This window comes from Scatophagus argus, chromosome 8 (genome assembly GCF_020382885.2).
Source record: "Scatophagus argus isolate fScaArg1 chromosome 8, fScaArg1.pri, whole genome shotgun sequence".
Classification (NCBI taxonomy): Eukaryota; Metazoa; Chordata; class Actinopteri; family Scatophagidae; genus Scatophagus; species Scatophagus argus.
Window position 1 is genome coordinate 11,637,849 of NC_058500.1, and position 20,397 is coordinate 11,658,245.

At 40.3% G+C, this 20,397-nt stretch overlaps 1 protein-coding gene across 1 annotated transcript; it reads left to right on the forward strand.

Annotated features, from left to right (window-relative positions):
- The first annotated feature begins 2,769 nt into the window (after nt 1-2,769).
- kcna10a (potassium voltage-gated channel, shaker-related subfamily, member 10a) lies at nt 2,770-20,006 on the forward strand. Its single transcript, XM_046396098.1, has 2 exons — nt 2,770-3,068; nt 15,788-20,006. Exon 2 carries the CDS (start codon nt 15,974-15,976, stop codon nt 17,717-17,719), a length of 1,746 nt encoding a protein of 581 aa, XP_046252054.1. The 5' UTR covers nt 2,770-3,068; nt 15,788-15,973; the 3' UTR covers nt 17,720-20,006.
- Nucleotides 20,007-20,397: the final 391 nt, after the last annotated feature.

Below are 20,397 nucleotides of genomic sequence, written 5' to 3' on the forward strand. Positions count from 1 at the left end.
CATAGTTCTTTGGCCCCTTTCAGTAAATTCTGTCTTTCTCCAGGTGTACATTTACTATTCTGTCTCGCAGGCTCAAGTTTTATTCTGTTTTATTATATAAATAAATTTTATCTGCCTTGTGTGGCCATATCTAAGGCCACTGGCCCACTGGATACACAGACACACACACACACTAATCAGCTTGTTTTTGTTCACCGTACCTCTTGGCGTATTGATCAAGTATGCATCAGAAGTGGGTTACATAATAGGGTGGTGATTGCACGGCATTAGCAGTTGATGGTTACTTATCTTCAGTAATTCTATCTCGAACTCAAGTGTTCATTTACTCCCCCTCCATCAGTGTGGTCCCCAGTGTTCAAACACCCAACCCAAGAAGAATGAAGCTCTTTTTAGATTTAGCATTATGGCATCCTTTAATGGGTCACAAAGTCATAAGAAAATCTGGGATATGGCTGGAGAATATCAGGAACATATAAAGAGCAACCCCTGCCCCCCCCCTTTCAGCTATGTCTTGGTTGTTGCCTGCCCCCTACTCTCTCTGGCCTGTTTTTGTGCCTCTACAGGGAAAACAGAGCAGAAACAGAGTGTTGGCAGTAGCAGCTTTGGGAGAAATAAGAAAAACACAGAAGTGTGAGTGAGTGAGAGAAGAGCAGAAGATCCAGCCTGTTGAGACATGCAGTCTAGGCTTCCTGGAAGCAGACAGTGCTACACATGAATACGGAAAAAAGATTATAAAAAGGCCTTCCCCGAACTGTTGGAACATAGTTGGAAGCATAGCACTGCCCAAAATTTCTTGGTATGCTGAAGCATTAAGAGTTCTCTTTACTGGAAATAAGGGGTCGAGCCCAACCTCTGAAAAACAGCCCCATACCACACCTGAATTCAATAATAAGGAGCTGTGACCATGTAACTTTTTTCCATGTAGTGTACATATCAAGGAGTGTGCCTATTCTGTAAATAAGATAATGCCTCGATTAAATCAAGAAGATAAGTCTAAACTGTATGATAGGGCTACATGAATTTGGGCCAAACATCAAAAATAGGAAAACAACAACAACAACAACAACAACAACAACAATAATAATAATAATAATAATAATAGTACTGGAACCTGAACTGTGACTATGCAGTCTGCATCTCTATGCCCATTTTATACAAAAGAAAAAAAAAGAAAAGCAGGGGCCAGCTAATCAGTATGCATGTGGCTAAACAAAAATTAGACAGGTCACACCTAAAAAAAAAAAAAAAAAAAACACAAAATCAAATACAACCCAAAACTTACATTTGAGAAATGAGAATTGAGAGTATGACTGTGTCAAAGTGCAGTGGCACCAGAAACCTGCAGAGGGAAGCCTATCCATACTCAACACCCCATGTGACTCAGTACCGATCAATGCTCAGTCAGTCAGGAGCCAGACAGTGGCATCTTCTCGCCTGTCTGAGGCTTCAGGGGTCAGCCAATGCGAGCATCTGTGCCAGACGCTTCCATTTTAAGATGATGGGAGATTAATATGACAGTAAATGCAGTGAATCTTATTTAACCATGAAGTGTTCACCCTTTTGACCCGCGTGGCTATTATTACAATGCAATATGGGTGCTTTCTTATAATAGATAGCAAAGTGATTCTGGTGTACTTGTCAAAAGCAAAATGGCTATGTGGGATGCAGGACCAGAAATTGATAAAGGATGCGCTAACTTAGAACAACACTTAAATGCCCATATGTGGTTACATTTAAAACATTGTGGGTCACTCTAATACTGCAGTAAGGCAAGGCAGCTTTATTTATATAGCACAGTTCATACACACAGTACTTTACAAAGGCAAAGAAATCCTTAACAACCTTAAAAGCAATAAGCATTACATGGCAGAAATAAAAACAAGTAAAAAACTGTTAAACTGTCTTTTCTGAAAGAAACTTTAACATAAGAGATGACAAAAGCTTAAATTCTTTGTATGGTTCAGCAGTCAAATCAAGTCTGTATTTTCAGCATTTTAAAGGGAATTTTACGCATCATTGTAAAGGCTAAAGTTGCTCCAGGAAGAGCTGCACAAAAGTTGCCTCAGGTGATGCGTGACTGGAATCAGCCATGGCTGGGTCTGAAAACTATGAGTCTGAAAATAAAATAAATGTTGGGTTGTGGAAAGAAATGAGTTCACTGGACATCTGTGGCACCTCACCTCTGCTTCATAGGCTGGTGGTTCAGGTCTACATTGAGAGGTAGGCTACTAACACCATATCTCTGACAGAACTGTGTGCTGTCAAGCTACAGGTTCGACAGTATATCCCTACCCTTTTTAAACAGTCCACTATGAGCCCAGCAATGCTACATGAGCACAAGGCTAAATAACTGGATAACAACTTTTAAGTACAAATTTAACGGCTTATATTAACATTTCTCCTTCTCAAGAAAATACTGGGAAGTTAAAGGAATTTCTCAATCAAAAACTACAAGTTGGAAGACAGAAGTCAGATCAGCTGTATTTTAAATTCAGCACAGAAGGAGGAAATTGGACTTTGACTTGCTTAATTGATTTCATTGCACATATGAGCTTGACAGTGGCTCAGTTGCTCAGTGAGTAGAAATGAGAGTTATCGTGACTAATGGTGGTCAAGAGAGCATAAGGCAGCCCGAGGTTAGGAAACGACCCTTTTTTTAATCTGCTCTCCCTCTCTCCCTCCCTCTCTCTCTCTTTTACACTCTCTCCTTCTTTCGCACTCTCTCTCTCTCTCTCTCTCTCTCTCTCTCTCTCTTTCTCTCTTCCCCTCGAGAAAACGCGCCACGGCTTTGTTTGGAGGACGAAGAAAAACAGGGATTTTGCAAGCGGGGAATTGGCCAAATTAAACGTAACCATGCTGTTGTTACATCACTGTCACATCTGGCCCCGGGGTGAGTGGCCAGGGCATCTCCGTCGCGCCTGCTGCCTGTGTTGTCAGCTCGGGGGGGACATGACGAGCGTTGTGGTCAGTCGATTCGGTGCGCACTAATCATGACTCCGGCGCGGCCCGGAGCGCCAAACTTTAATCAACAACACCTGGAAGTTTGTAGGATCGTGACGCCATTGAAGGTAGGCCTCTTTTCTCTTCTCTAACAACATATTACAACAAGCCCTACAGGTTTCTGGTCGCTCCTCCTGTCTTTTTTTTTTCTTTTCTTCATTCAACCGGTTGTTGCACAATTGCGCTTGCATGAGCGGCGCTCCTGTCTGTCGCCGGAGCAACAGAGAAATCACAGCTTGACTCTTTCTTAGCGTTTTTAACTTCTTTTGTTTCTAAATAAATGAAGGAGAGGGAAGGTAATATTGATACAAACAGAATAGAGGGAAATGGCGCCTGGTTTATTCTTTAGAGCAAGGCCACCTTAAACCTGACCAAATCTGAGTTAATATCTTAAATCACCAACTTAACTGCAGAAAAAAAACCTCAAACGACATTTCTCTATAGTTTATTTGTTATTTCCATCGTTGCCTTTTCCACAGTGCAGAGTACTGAACACAGTACTTGAGGACTACTTTCACATTCCTATTACCTGTTACCTATATCCTGTTCCTGTTTTCCACCTCAGTTGTTTTCAGAGATGTTAAGGATTGAGGAAAGCCCTCACCAAGGCCTGGCATTATGAGTTTAAATGGCGACATGTAGTGTTTAATGATTTGTATGTGTGTCATGTGAATGTGCCAAGTGGTTGTCATAAAACTTGTCACAAAATGTAATGGAAGTTGAAAGAGTGATGTTTATCTTTGAAATGTGTGGAAAGGAAACCCTCAGCTGAGGAACTTAACTTCATTACTTCCTGCCTCTAGCCAGAGGAGATAAGGTGCTCTTTGGTACATGTGTGTGTGCATGTCATGAACACTGAAATAGTTTGACTTTAAGATTTTATGCAATATTTTATTTATATCTGTCTGACGCAAGGTTTCATGCAGCCATCCCCACAGATGTCCTTTTTGATTAAAGTTCAAACATAGAAATCTGAATCTGGGGTGGGAGATCTTGTGATTTTTAGATCGTGATCTTGACCTCATCATCCAACAATGGAACGTGAATTATATCTATAGCATGGTGGATGAGGAGCTTGCACCGGGAAAAGGATTATCTTTAATACAATATTGTGTTTTAATGGTAAAAATTGAGAATTTCGTGGAACTATTTCAATCTGGCTATGGTACAGGGCATCTTAAAATTGAGAAACATAATGACACATTTAGATTGTGAATTGCAATTGCTATTAAATAGGCTATGATATTATTTTTTGGCCAGATCAGCCACCCCTAATCTGAACTGAGATTCCTTGAATAATTAAGCGTCTCATTCATTCCCTCATTTTCCCCACAACCCCTCAAAACTCCACTGGCCCTCTCCATCCTCCATCCAACTGTAATGGCAGGCACACTCCATTCACATCATTCACATCTGTATAGATGGAGCAGAACGTTTGTTTGAGGAATAAGAAATGTTTTATTGTAAAGGAGGCCTGGTCTGTAGGTGTGCTTAAATTTTACATTTTTCTTAAAATATAAGCTTTTTTTGCAAGTGATTGATTTTTTTTTAATTTGTGATGATCACCAGGTGAAAGCCATAACTTATCCTATTGTCTTATTGTACACCATCAGCAGTTACATATTCAGCTGGGATGAATACACCAGCAGACTTGTTGCTTTGAGTCTGTCCACGCTGTCCAAGTTAGCCTTTAGCGGTCAAAAGTGGTACAGTGAGTGTCATATGGTTATTACTTAATGTGCATGGTGCATTTTAGCATCTGCATGTGCGTGTGTGTGTGTGTGGTGGGGGCCAGAGGTGGTGGGGTGTGTCTGGATGTCGTACACACGGGTTGCTTGTTTGTATGCCACCTGAGATTAGTGATATGTAATAGAGAGTCAGACCAGATGGCCATATTTTCCTCGTCTGGATCTGGCACAAAAAAAGGCTTCTAAAAAAACAACATAATATTCCTGTAATGAGACGGACTTAATCCCCACTGTGGAGGAGGGATGTCAGAGTGGGAGGAGGAGGGCGGCCTGGGCACACAGTGCGAGGGATGAGAGTGTATCTGTTTCAATGCTTTTGAGGTCAGATTAAATGATAATATTTAACCTTTTGGCTTTGTGGGCAAATAACCTTCTTCTCAGAGATGATAACTCCGCTTCAGTTATCCTTGTTGCAGGAGTTATGAGTGACAATGTCTACAGGCAGATCACTCACAATGACAAAACAGCTTTTAAAAGGCAGTGAAGAACTGTTTTCTTAATTCGGAATGGGAATGGAGCATTCTTTTGCCAAAATTGTTTGTTTCATCAGTTTTAGTTATTTCACACTAGAGATTTTTGTGTTTGTCTGTTTTACATTGTCACGCCTCAGCTGGAAAATCATAAGTCCAATAAGGATTTAGCAACTTTTGAATCAGTATCTGATAACTGACAGTTGTTCACTTGTTTGGTCACTGTCAACCAGTGACCAGTCCTGAATTTTTCATCTTGAATATTTTATATTCTAGAAAAAGGATGTTTTTTCAGTGCATGATCTGATGTGCTATAAATCTGATCCTGTCTTTGTCATGAAGAAAGACTTGTAGAGTGTACCGTTTGTGTACAATTATGCTTTGATAAACATTTCTGTATCTACGTGGTGGGTATGTTACTGTGTCATTTTCAGTATTTACACACCCATGCTGTCACATCAGTCTTTTTGCCAACCTCTAATTTAGGATGTCCTGTCAAGACAACAAGAGTTGACCTGTCTTCCTTTCCTTTTTTTTTTGTGACTTCACACCAGAGTCAGCCATGGCCGGAGGCATTATAATTTTGGGTCGTCATTCGTCCATATCCAGTAGCAGTGTCAGTTATTCCTCTGACTGAATGACTGTCGGTAAGCCCCTTTAATTGCCTTAGGTTTTGTCAATATCTAAATAGGCCTGCCATGTGCTGTTTTTAGATGCACTATAGGAAGTTCTTAATTCATCAGGAAGTGATTTTGGCTGTACTTTGCTCATAATGTCGTTGCTGCGTGTGTGTGTGTAAGTGTGTGGGTGTCTTGTCAAAAGGCCAAGGGAGGATTGTGGTCCCAGCTGCTGTGCACTGGGACTTGGCCTGGAGCCTGCAGACACACCCACGTCAGTATCAGCAGCTTACATCTTCTGAATGCCTCGCGGAGGCTGCTTGTCAACCAAAATCTGCTTCAGACAAACATATACCACAGAGATGGGTGATGTGGGCAAAAATAATATTGAGATGTTTTCGAGATGTTTTCTAGTATTTTGTGAAGATATTCCCCTTCATCTCTCTTTGATTCAGCTTAATGTGTTTGTGATGTTCAAAATGATGTATCAGTGAACAGTTTTAACTTCTATTCCCAGAATTCTTGATGTAACATATGTGAGACATTCTTGGCTGCACTGTGGATAATAATCAATCATTTTCTCTTGGAATAAACTTCACAGACAACACATTAAGACACACAACATAAGACAGCCAACTTCCATCACTTGGTGTTCACATCACACTCACGTTTAAACTCACAAGTCCTACAACAGCAAGTATTGATACCTTGGTATTTTGTACAACGTCTGACTGGTTTTGCCTTCATCATTGTGTCAGCCTTTATCTGGAAGTCCCACAGGAGCTTGGTCATTCTCAACCACCTTAGTAGGTATCTTCCATCCTGACCTTGGGACTCCCAGTCCATACTCAGTGCAGATGTTCCTGTTTACTATGCCAGCCGCTTGGTTATGGCGTTACATGTACACTGTTCCTGCCTGCAGCTTATATCCTGCTGTTATGTACCGAATTGTCTCAGGGGCATCTTTGCACAGCCTGCACCTGGGATCCTGTCTGGTGTGGTAGACCTCAGCCTCCACTGATCTTGTACTGAGTGCCTGTTCTTGTGCTACCATAATTAGTGCTTCTGTGCCATCCTTCAATCCAGCCTTCTCCAGCCATTGGCAGGATTTCTTGGCCATTGGCAGGATTTCTTGATATAAGCCATTTTCTTCTATCTGTCAGTGGTGCCCTATCCCTCCATGGTTGTGCCTCCTCTTTCTACTCTTCAATACCAGGTTTCTGGTGCCTGAGGTATTCACTTAGCAGTTCTTCTTGGAGGGCCATCTTCCTGATGTATTTCTGGATCTTTGTTGTTTCATCCTGGACAGTGGTTCTGACACTCACTAGTCCTTAGCCTCCTTTGTTCTGCTTAGTGTACAGTCTCAGGCTGCTGGAATTGGGGTGAAACATTCTGTGCATTGTGAGGAGCTTCCTTGTCTTGATATCAATGGCCTCTCTCTCCTCCTTTGGCCAATTTATTATGCCAGCAGCGTATCTGATGACTGGCAGGACGTATATGTTTTGATAGCCCAGACTCTGTTCTTCCCATTCAGTTGACTCCTCAATACCTGCCTGGCACTCTGTAGGTATGCGATCGAGACTGAGGTATTTGAAACTGTCCAGAACATCTGTAATGTTGCTATCTGGTAGTTCAACCCTCTGTGTTCTGATCTTTCCTTCGTTACAGCAGTCTGACCACACTTATTTAGTCTAAATGACATTCCAGTGTTCAGTGTCAGTGCTATAGATCATGATGATGTGGATGGTATCATGGTTAATGGTATCAATTATATACATATATATATATATATATATATATATATATATAAGTTGGTGTATTTACTGGGGACGCTACAGCTCATACTCTGTTAAATCAGCATTGAGGCTGGCTGTTTGTTTTACTAAACAAACGTAAGAAAAACACAGACACAACAGGAGCTGTCCCAAAATACAGCCTGTAATCTTGTCTCAAACTGTTAAATCATATAAGGCTTTTCCATTGTCACTTTAGCCCTTCAGCACTCTGATAAACAAAGATGGTCCTTCTGTATAAATAATCCTATCTCATGTGTGTACATTAATGAAAACTTGGGAACAAATTGTATCTTGTGCACGCTTAACATTTTGAACATTGAATGTAGTGAAACTTGGCTTGTACATGTAAGCTATGTATTTTTATGTATTTAAATGTTACGACACATAATTTACAGTATTGCTGGACATGGTTTTCATACACACATGCACACACACACACACTGACACTACAGTACAGACATACAATATAGTGTCATCTCATATAACTGCCACACGCTGAAGATAATTTAGGGTCCATTTTGCATTTTCTATTTTTAGCTCCCCTTAATGACAGGCGTCGTTTGGCTCTGGGCATATAAATTGCATTAACAAATGGCCTTTTGTAATTCATTCATCAGTAAGTGATTTAAAAGCTCAAGAGACTGGGATAAGGTAAAGATAGCCCAAAAATCTGTTACTTGGATAATAGGTGTTTGATAATTAAAAATACACTCTCATGTGCCATCTGCACTACTGTCTGAAAATGTCCACAGCAAGCTTGTGTGGATTGGACTGAAATTTCTGACTTTGTGTACAGTAGGTTTGTTTGTGTATTTGCATACCATGTAGCCATCTGCGCTATGTCTGTGCATCTAAAATCATCCTTTCCACATAAACCATAAATATTCATTATGGCAGTGGAAAACAAGAATTTTGTCTCCTGTGAATTATATGCAAACACCACTTTTCTGCTTTAGCAAGCTATTTTCAGCCATGTAATGAAATACCTTTAATTTGACCAACAGTCCAAAACTCAGATGTTCACTTTACTGTGTGACAAAACAAAGAATCAGTGGTTACTGGTCTGAGGGATTGTATTTCATTGTTGATCAAAAAATAAATCTATTGATTTGATCTGTTGATCAACCAAGTCGTTAATGGACTAATTATTGCAGTTGTACTTTTTATTCTTATTTATTCTTTATTCTAACCATGATCACAGTCTTTGTTAAGTAGTTTTAATTGTTTAACCCAAACTTGAATTATACTTCACCTTCCATGTAAGGATGTTTAGAGCTCAAAGGCATTAACAGTGACAGTTTTGCTTGGTCATTTTTTATATTCTGATTCATTAAAAAATATGATTCGAGCAGCATTATATTTTCCCTCTGTGTTTATCTGTGTGTGTGTGTGTGTGTGTTTGTGTGTGTGTAAGAGAGAGAGAGATAGAGAGAGTGCTACTTTCTGTGTTTGTGTGCCTGTCTGTGATGGCTCACTAGTATCTGTGTTGATCTGACGGAAGAGATCCCTCGGCTTATTGCACTGAGCTGCCCAGCCTCTATTAATCTGCTTAATAGGACCAAAACTCCGATCCAAAAATACCAGCTCTACCAACCAATGCCGTCATACAGCCAGAAACTCCACACCACATCACAGGAGCACAAAAAAAAGAACACCAAGAAAGGTCACATATAGTACAGTATTTACCGTAAATTGATGTGAGAATGCCCTTTAGTTCTTACACAGATTTAAAACATAATCGTAATGTCCACACTCTTGTGGGAGCACACTTTACAGATACACTAAATGTGCTCAGCTGGAAACATCTGGCACACTGCAGATTTATTCTAGTGATAATGAATATTATTCAGTAAAGTACTTTGGAATTCGGACTTCAGTCTGTGATGAGGAAAGTGTTTAACATTTAAAAGAGATAATTACAGGTTAGATTGTTGTTTTTTAAGCAGGAGGTGTTAAAATCGTGGTATCAGATGTAACTTTAAGTTTAACAGCATAGCGTATATAGCAGTATACAGTGTATTGTTTAGCACAGTATTTAGTTTAGTATATATATATATATATATATATATACCATATGCACTTAAGTGCACACTGAAAAAAAACAAAAAGAAAAAACTGAAGAGCTAAACATAGAGGAATAAGAGGCAAATTTCAACCCATGTGCCCAGCTGACTCAGGAGAATCCTAGCGGATATAACAAAAGCAGGTCTGCTGAGGTGAAATGTGGGATATTCTGCAGGATCAGCTTCAAGCAAATGATCACTTGAAACACTAATGAAACCTCTGAACCCTCAAGCCTGAGTGTAATTACTGAGGACACACATACACAAAGACAAAAACACACTTAAAACCCATAAAAATGACTGCACTGAGGGTTTGGCGGCATAATGGCTGTAATGCTCTGTATTTGTGTTTGTGAACCTTTTATGCTTTAAAAGGTCTGAAGTAGACAGTCTTGTTCCTCCTCAGTCAACACCATTAAAGTTGACTCAGAGTATGGACATAATGTGTTGTCTTTTAATTGGTAGGGGGCATAAATGTGACTTAAATCAGCTTAGCTGGAGCCACAGTGTGTGTATCTTTGTGTGTGCGTGTGTCTGTGTGAGTGCATGCGTGCTTGTGTGCATGAATGTGTGTTTGCAGAAGTAGATCAGCTTTCACTGTATGCTATTATACTAAATTAAGGCATACAGATTACTTTAACCTTAGTTTAAAGGCGTACTGTGCGGGATTTGTGTGTTGTTGTTTGTAAACAGTTAGCAGTAAGGGATTCAGGATGAACATAAGGTTGTCAAATAGCCATCAAGTCGAGTATTTGACCACCTGAGAATGAGACTCAGCAATCAATTATCTTTCCTCAGAACTGTCGATGCCCAGAAACGTCCTGAACACAGCAAAATAATAAAAAAATATAAGAAAACATAAAGGCAGAAGGCAGGGCTCTCTGCAGATACAAACACAACCACATGCTTCTTGTGAGTCATAGTCGATGAGAGGGATTATTCTTATACATATAAACTCTATCTATTCATTGTCTTTGATGAAAATCCTGCATAGTTTGAGTTTAACTTTGTGCCATTTTTTTTTATCATCTTCATGTTGTGTGGAAACATTACATGTGCATAATAAAGTTAAGATAGTGACAGTGTTGTATATAAACAGTTGTTTATAAAGCAATTATCTAATCAAAGCAAAAACATGTGAATTACTGACAAATGTGACACAATATTTTAGTGTGTGTGGTAAACATTGGACATATACGTGCATTTATTGCCAGCCAGCTAGCAAAGGATTGGCTTGTAGTTAAGCTAGATCTGCCTGAACATCTGTTCATGTTTACACACATGTGTTGAAGTCACAGAGGTTAGCTTACTGAAATGCACAGGAGCACAGCACAGCATGCAATACCATATTTCTGATGCACATTTCCATATTGTCCCACATGTAGTTTTTTTTCTAACGTGTGCTCTACTTGCCTACATTTATGTGCATTAGAGTTGTCATCTCCTGAGTTTCTAGTGACTGTGACTTCCCCTGTGTATTAATAGTATGGTAAGAATAGTTGGAGCACCATGGGGTGGCATGGGCCCCATATCACACCTCTGTTTTACGCTGTCCTAACACAAGTCAAGGTCACACTGTCTCCTTAGAAGCATGTTGTCCCATCTGTTACAGAGCACAGCGGTCTTTGTCCATGTATGCACTTGTACATATGTGCATGTATTTCATACAGTATAATATACGGTATATGTACAGTTATAAACACTTTTATGTGTTCAGAATTTATTCAATTTACATTTCTTTAGTTTTTTAAATATACTTTAGTAAGCCCTTTTAACCTGCCTTCCCTTTCCACTAAAATGTTAAATCATTGCAATCCAAAACTTAACCACGAAAGCTCAGACAGCCTGCTTTTTCTTCTTTTTTTTTCATGTTGTTATTAATTAAAACGAAATGTAGGTTTAAAGAGTAATCTTCAGTTTCATGTCAATACAAGTATGTTTGGTTTGATGGTGGTTGGATGGTAAAATGCATATCGATTTCAATCTCATCACAGAAAGAAAGAATTTTGGTTTTTGAACACCTGATCACTTGAAGAGCCTCACTATGTCATAATGTTTTCTGTCCTTTATTCAACCCCATGACTCAGGACCAGATGGGGAGATTGTGACCATATAGATAGATAGATCTATATGAAGATCTCTATAGACCAGATCTGGTATAGTGCATGGCAATATGGGGGCCAATTTGAGTATTCGACACTTCATTTCTTGTGTTCTGGTTTGGCTACTTATTAGTAATCAACATTAGAAAGAAATAAGTTATAACAGCAAGCAAATGCTCAAGCAATAGCTAATGTGCTAAATTAAAACTTCCATGAAGCCTGTTTGGCCACATTAATGTTAAGAGGGTCCCTGTTTAGTGTGTGAAGTCAAAGATTATGCAAGTGGTTCAGTGCCTTCAATGCATCTGTGGACCCTCCCATGAATCTGCTCATGTATGTGACAACATGCTGTCAACCATTATTTTTAACAGAGAATCACAATATGTAATGGTTTTACGAGTGACTGGAAGGACACTAAGAATGTCCTACAGAAGAATAAAAAATAGGATATTTGACTGTGTTGTTGATGCTCTCTTGCTTCCATAAGGACTTCATATTTATTCATTTTAGCCTAAATGTTTATGATAGGTTTTTATAATTCCACTAGAGAGGCTGAAAAGCATTAAAATATTCTTAAAAGATTTTCTTGTGTGGGTACTTTTAATTCATTCATTGATTCATTCAAGTCGCAAGTCAATTTGAAGGGCATAAAACAGGATTCAGCTAATCTCACTATTACACAAATAATAACGGCAACAGAGCAAGACATGTTGATTAAACAGGGTTTATAAGACTCTCCACAGCATCTGATCACACATGCTTTAGGAATTATGAGAGTGGAGCAGCAGCTTCCTAACATGTCTGTGTGTATAAATATGTTTTACTAGGTGAGGACAGAGAGGAATGGTCGAGTGTGTCTGAGTGTCACTCCGTGGAATTCAACATAAGATCATGTTGACTTGTGGGGGGGGACTTGTAGGAGCCTTTAAGAGATTCAGCTTATCCATTTTTTTCCCTGATCTCATGATTGAAGATATTAGAATGAATGTCATTAAAAATGCACATTCTCAAGGTATTCAGCATAAAAGAGTTGAAGGAGGTCAGAGGTCTGAGTTGAAAGTGAAAGGCAGGCAGCTGTGTGGGTTGTGGATGGCAGCTTTGGTTCCTGCTCTCATGTCACTCACTCATCATTCGTTCTTGCCTGTCGCGCTGAACATGTTAATGGAGTTGTTAAACATCACTTATTTATTGTGATGCTGTAAATAAGTAAGATATGGATACGGCCTGTGTGTGTGTGTGTGTGTGTGTGTGTGTGTGGAATGTAGGGTGAGTGACTCAAGCATGGAGAGATCTGAGGATCTAATTGCACTGTTCCAGTCTAGAGGGCCTTGAGCACATCATCCAGATCACTGAGAAGTGGTCTATAGCACACATAACCGCACACAAAGACACACACACACACACACACACACACACACACACACACACACACACACACATACACACACACTGACACACTGACTTGCATACAAAATATATTGATAAAACACTGTTCAATGCCAGATGTCTTTTCCCCTCTCCTTTTCTTTGTTTGTCTTTGTTCTGTGTGCATGCTGGCTTGTATGTGTGTATGAGTATGCATGTGTGTGTGCATGTGGCCTTTGCTCCAGCTCTAGTTTCTACTCCAGCATAAGGTTACCCAATGTAGACTAGTCATTCTGATGCCAATTGAGGAGGCAGCAGAAAGCTGCAGCAGTGGCGGAACTTGTGGAGGAAGCCTTACTTCCCTCGCTCTCCTGTTTTTGCTCTGTAAGCTTTTTGCTAAGGCAGGTAAGAAGTGTGCTGCTTGTTTGTCTATAAGCATGTCCAGGCAGTTTATACTGAAGGTCCCATCAACTTGTCCAGCGAAGATTTTGCATTGCGGCTTATGAAATTCTGTTCTTATCCCAGAGATTGCGTTTCATAGATTTCACTCTGTTTGTCATCTCAGCAGATTTTGGACACTACTTGAGGTAAATAGCTGAGTCAGTGTGACCATCTTGATTTATTTTGGAAACCATTTGTCTTCTTAGAGAGATGTATGTCTATCCAATGCTTTCAGAGACAGACATTTAAAAATTGTCCATTCTTTCTGTTACATTAAGCAAAATGAAATATTGACTGCATTCTGAATTATTGGAAAACACATTAAGAGTCAGTGAAGCGGATCAACATCATTGGCTAATTTTCAGCCACTTATCTAAGAGCAGCCGTCTTGTCAGTGGACATTGGGTTGCAGATTCTATTTTAGGGTCATGAGTAAGTTCTGGTTGCTGAAAGGGTCAGATGACGTCATTCTGGTCGTTGAGAGGAGAGGAGAGGTGAGAAGAGGAGGGTTTGACCTATCTTTTTCCTTTTTGTTTGGCAAGTGTTGCAGTCTTACTCTCCAACTAATTGTGTTTTCATTTTTTTTTTTTTGTTGGACACTGTGACCAATTTTGTATGCTCAAACTATTACAGTTTTTGTTTCTTTTACCCCTCACATCAAGTGTTTCCTCTGCTCTTGATAAACTACCCCTTTTCCTTGTCATGGCTGCTCTCTCATCATCCTGTCTATCCATCCGCCCACCTATCAACTCCCATTCTCCCTCATTGTCACTTTCCTTCTTTCTGCATTCTGTCTTCATCCCACCATTCCTTCCACCCACGTCCATCTTCCTAACAATTTTCATGTCATCCTCATTCTTCATTTAGCAGGATCATCTCTCTCTGTGTGTCTCTCTCAGTCCCTCCCTCTCTCCCTCTCTCTCTCTCTCCCCTCTCTCTCTCTCTCCTCTCTCTCTCTCCCCTCTCTCTCTCTCTGTCTCTGTCACTGTCCCTTTCTCTCTGTCTCTCTCTCAGCACGATTGGTATCACTGGCATTGGTTTTAGGTGGTGACTCATCTCTGGAGTCTTTAATTAAACATCTGCAGGCGTCAGCACACAGTCATACACATAGACATGTACATTATAAGTCCACTGCACAGACACACACACACACACACACAGATTTACATTCAGACAGATGCATTCAGGCTAATGTGTGTATACCTCAGACGGCTGTGTAATCTTTCTAATGGTGAAAAGTCACACAAGCTCAGGTAAAGCTGAGTGCAGTGAAAGGCAGGCAGCAACACGGCAGAATAGGAACAGAGTGGGTTTCTAAAGGAAACTGTGTGGCACAGTACAGTTTAAACATGAGCCCTGGTGTCTGGACGAAGCTAGGCCAATGCTATCACTGTACAAGCAGTTAATTATGCACTAATGTAAGCACAGCACCAGTTACCTTGCACTATCCTCTCATTCTGCTGTCATTACAGGGTGTATGCCTTGACTCCCTTTCCCCTTGAGCAGGTGTTGCGTTTGTTACAATGTTTGCGTGTGAAAAAGAGAACTAATGTGTACATACTTATGTCGGTGAATGTTTGAACTACTTAATAAGAGATATTGCGTATGCACAGTTGATTAGTAGCTGAAAGATTCATTCACTATTTGAGGAGAAAAGTCCATGAGCTTATGCCAACAATTTCACAAAGTGATTTGAACAGTCAGATATGTTTTAACACGTAACAAAAGTCCCCCAGTGCGCTACACTTAACATCCATATACTTGTTTACTGTTTTGATTTATGTTTGTTGTTTTCCTTTTTCACAGTTACATGACTCATCACAGTGCCTCCACAACAACAGACTGTGAAAAGAATCACCAAGGAGTTTTCTACTACTCTATGTCTTTCTTTGTAAAGGAGTATAATCTTTTCCTGCTAACATTATCATCTTTCTTTACTTATTCTTGCTACCACGGCCTCTTTCTCCTCTTTCTTCTTTCATTTCTGTATCTCCCACTCTCACTTGCTCTTCCTTCACCACTGGTTTCCAGAGTGATGGGTATCTAAGAAACAAGGAGTCAAGATAAAACATGTGCTTTCTGACATCATATCCTTGTCACCTGATAACAATTAGCACGAAACGAACCCTGAACAATTGAGAAAAACACAGTAACTGTCTTCCTCTCTCCGTCTCTCACTTTGCAGGTGTTGGGGGAAATAAAGAATAGAGGAGATTTCCACTTTTTCCTGTTCCTGTAAGTGCTGCTCAAGACTGGCTGCGCTGCTATTCTGCTGCTGATTCTGGCGACTGAGCCTCCTGTCTGTTCATTTGTGTGTCTGTGATTGTCTTATCCTGGGCTCCAAAGACTTTACGCTGGCTGAACGGCAGCCATGGACGTGGCCCTGGTAGATTTTGAGAGCCTGGATAACCTCAATGGCAGCATGGAAGACGAGTTGGACACTTATGCAGATGAAACCACAGCTCTCACAGTGGACATACCCCCAGAGGACAGCAGCCCAAGCAGCAACTACCTTCTGCGAGCCGCTCAGCTTTCCTCTACACCCTCCCACCACAGTCATGTGCCCGCCTGCATGTGGGAATCCACCTCATCTTCACCCACTCCACAAACACGGACACTAAGAGTGCCCCAGTCTCCATCTATGCCATCTCCAAGCAGGCAGGGACGCAGTAGCTGCGCCAGTATGATCTCCAACTGGAAATTGCTGTTAAGCAGTGAGGGCACGAAGGAGAGCGAGACCATCTTCAGCCGACTTGCTAAGGAGTGTTGTGAGGATATATTTGTAGATAAGCGAGGGCTTGATGATGGAGACCAGAAAGTCATCATCAACATTGCCGGTCTTCGTTTTGAGACACAACTCAAAACTTTGGACCAGTTTCCTGATACACTCCTAGGAGACCCTTTGAAGAGAATGGACTACTTTGATCCAATGAGGAATGAGTACTTTTTTGATCGAAACCGACCCAGCTTTGACGGGATCTTGTATTACTATCAGTCAGGGGGTAAGATCAGACGTCCAGCTAATGTTCCTCTGGATGTGTTTGCAGATGAAATTGTTTTCTATGAACTTGGAAATGAGGCAATGGAGCAGTTCAGAGAAGATGAAGGATTCATAAAGGATGTTGAGATCCCATTACCAGATAATGATGTGTACAGGCAATTTTGGCTGTTGTTTGAGTACCCAGAGAGCTCAAATGCAGCTCGAGGTGTCGCACTTGTGTCTGTTTTTGTTATTGTCATATCCATCATTATTTTCTGCATGGAAACGCTGCCAGAATTCAGAGATGACACTGACCCAATTGTGCCGACAGCAGTACAGCCTTTCAACCAATCTAGAGTTTACACGTCTGCGACTCCATCTGGCGTAAAGCCCACAACTTTCTCTGATCCTTTCTTCATCATTGAGACTGCCTGCATTGCATGGTTCTTCTTTGAGCTCTGTGTGAGATTCTTGGTCTGTCCTAGCAAAAGAGAATTTTTCCACAACCTCATGAACATGATTGACATCATATCCATCATCCCCTATTTTGTCACCGTAATTACAGAAATGGTCACAACACCACAGGAGAGCTCAGGACAGAACATGTCTTTGGCCATTCTGCGTATCATCCGCCTGGTCAGGGTGTTTCGAATATTCAAACTCTCACGTCACTCCAAGGGGCTGCAGATCCTGGGGCAGACTCTGAAGGCCAGCATGCGCGAGCTTGGCTTGCTGATTTTCTTCCTCTTCATCGGAGTCATCCTCTTCTCCAGTGCTATTTACTTTGCTGAAGTAGATGAGCCTAACACACAGTTTGTCAGCATACCTGATGGCTTCTGGTGGGCTGTGGTTACCATGACCACCGTAGGCTATGGGGACATGTGTCCCATTACCATGGGAGGTAAAATGGTGGGCACCTTGTGCGCCATTGCAGGTGTGCTGACCATTGCTTTACCTGTTCCTGTCATTGTTTCCAACTTCAACTACTTCTACCACAGAGAGACAGAAGCAGAGGACAAATTACCCTTGGCAGATGCAGTTGAGCAAGCAATGAATGCTGAGACAGGTACCAAAGAGGGTAGCAACACCTCACTCAGTAAAGCCAATGGCATCTGGCAGAGTGACAAAGGGAACTAACTGTAGTAGGACACGATTTAGAAGGAGATAATTTGCCAGAAAGTAGGAACGAAACATTAAAGAAGAAAAGAGTATAAATAAATGTACTAGTGTTATTTCCCTCATCAGATGGTCTGTATACACTGATCAGCCACAACATTAAAACCACCTGCTTAATATTCTGTAGGTTCCCCTTGTGCTGACAAAACATCTCTGACCTGTCAAGAGAAGGGACACAGGACCTCTGGGGGTATGTTGTGGTCACCACATCACAATGTTGGGTCCTTTGGGACCTGTACATTCGATAAAGTTGGGATCTGCAGGCTGTTGTTGTAGTCCTTCAGACATTCCTAAGCTGTTTTTGAAATGGGATTGGGGTGCATTGTCCAGCTGGGATCATCCACATTATTGCCAGAACCCAAGGTTTCCCCACAAACACTGCATTGCGAACAGATGATTGATGTTATTTACTTCACCTGTCAGTGGCGTTAATATTGTGGCTGAATGGTGGATACACAGCATGTGCTGCACTTACCTCTTTTATGTCTAATGTGAAAGTAACACTTGAAAAATAACAGATAAGCAGGAGAAATCATTATTGTTATTAATGTTCAAGATTGTATGTCAGCATATTTCAAGACTACTTTGTGTTAGGACTCTTTCTTTAGTGGCATACAAACAGAAAAAAAAATGTCATTGTCATAATTCAGAAGATCATTATGTATTTTTATTTTACAATTTTGGTCTTATTTTCCTTGTCTTGGCCATTAATCCTGCTGCTTATAACATTTTGGACACCAGCTTTAGTGATTTTTTTTTACAGATAGTTTTCTGGGGCCATAAAACATGGGTCTTGGACAGGTTTAAACAAATTAAATTTAATGAAAGTTAAGGAGAAAAGTTGTCACAAGCTAAAATGTTAATATGATTTTATCTGTTAACAGCATTTCAGAGCTACATCTTAATTCTTCAGCTTATGGAAATGACCTCTCTCCTGCTGGAATAGCTGATGCATCATCAGGTTTTTATGATGATTTATAGATTAGGAAAATGTGAGTAACAGTTCATGTTACTCTGAACAGCTGTGGACCTATCTGGGTGTACCACCCAACAAACACAATTAGACAATTTTTCCATCCTTTAAAACATTGCTTGAGGCTAACGTTTTGTGGCACCCAATTGATGCTGCTACAGTTGGCACATAACTGTGCCAAATCATCACTGAGAGGATAGGAGTGGTGGCCAGTCTTATGCAAATAAGACCAAAGTTGGTAAAAAAAGCGGCATAAACAAAAACAAAAAATCCTGCATTTTCCTGCAAGTGTCGTGGATGAGTAATTTGTGTATAGTTTCCAGATAATAGTCCTCCTGTATTTATTTATTTAAAAATGTTACATGATTCTATTGTACTTATTCATCCTCTTTGATGAGTAGCGTGGGTAAGAATCCTTCACTCTTGTTAGTCTAACTGACTCCACACAGTGTATTATAATGGAGTGCCTTATGTTGTGTAAAGTTGGGATATGAATTTGAATTTGCCATACATAATCTTACAGTAATATCTATGTTTATCTTGCATATGCTCAGTATTTTGGTTTAAAATATAGAAGTTGTAACCTCCCTTGTTTATGTTATAAACATCATCATGTTTGTCCATTAGTGAACATCATATTGAGGAAGTAAACTATTAATTAACTAACTATAGTTGATGAGAACATTATGAAAAAATGCTGAAAAATTGAAGGAGAGAAGGAAGAAGCCAAAGATATTTGTGGAATAAAGGGAACTCATTGCGTTATAAGGCAACCTGTAACATGTAAATTATGCTGTATCAGTGTAATGTTCTGGTGGCACGTTTTATGATGTATATCTCTTTTATAACTTGTTTTCCTATTATAAAAGACATCTTGAAAAGTAGAATTAGTGTGGTGGGATCCTGGATTATGATTATGTTTTTCACAGAATAGCTGCAGACTTGTGTCATGTCTGAAACTCTGACTGAGCATATGATCAAAAATTACATGTACGTGTATGTGTTTGTTTGTCTGTGTGTCTGACTGTGAGCTTCATGGTGATGATGACTTTACAGTAAGATGTCAGTTTTTATGATATAGTCATCCCCTCATCTGTAAAGTCTCTGTTGTGCAACAAGTTCAGAGGTCGACGGGCCTGAAGTGATCACCTGCATTGCTATCAGTTGCAGCAGGTTTATTACACAAGACCATAACACTGTATTTGTATTTGTATGTATGATAACATTTCAGTATAGAATTTACTGTAATGTATGCAATATATTCTGGGATTTTAAATCATGTCTACTAGTGTTTTATGTACCCTGATATGCTTGTAGAAAAGTGTGTGTGTATGCGTAAATGTGTGTGCGTGTGTGTTATCTCCATCAGTGTTCCCCTTCAGGGAAGATATCGTAATTACTTTCAGTGACCTGTCTCCGCTTTGACTGTAATGCAAGTGCCACACACACACACACACATGCAAACACACACACACACACACACAAAAGTAGGCTTGTGTGGCAGCGTAGCGACCATATAAAGACAACAACTGTATGCCAGTCTCTGGTTGACATGGAGTTGTCTGCTAGCTATTAATGCTAGCTAGCTTCAACCTTCTCTAAGGACTCAGCTTGTCTCAGGCCTAGAGGGCTCCTGTAAGCTAAATATATGGATTCAGTGAAAGCT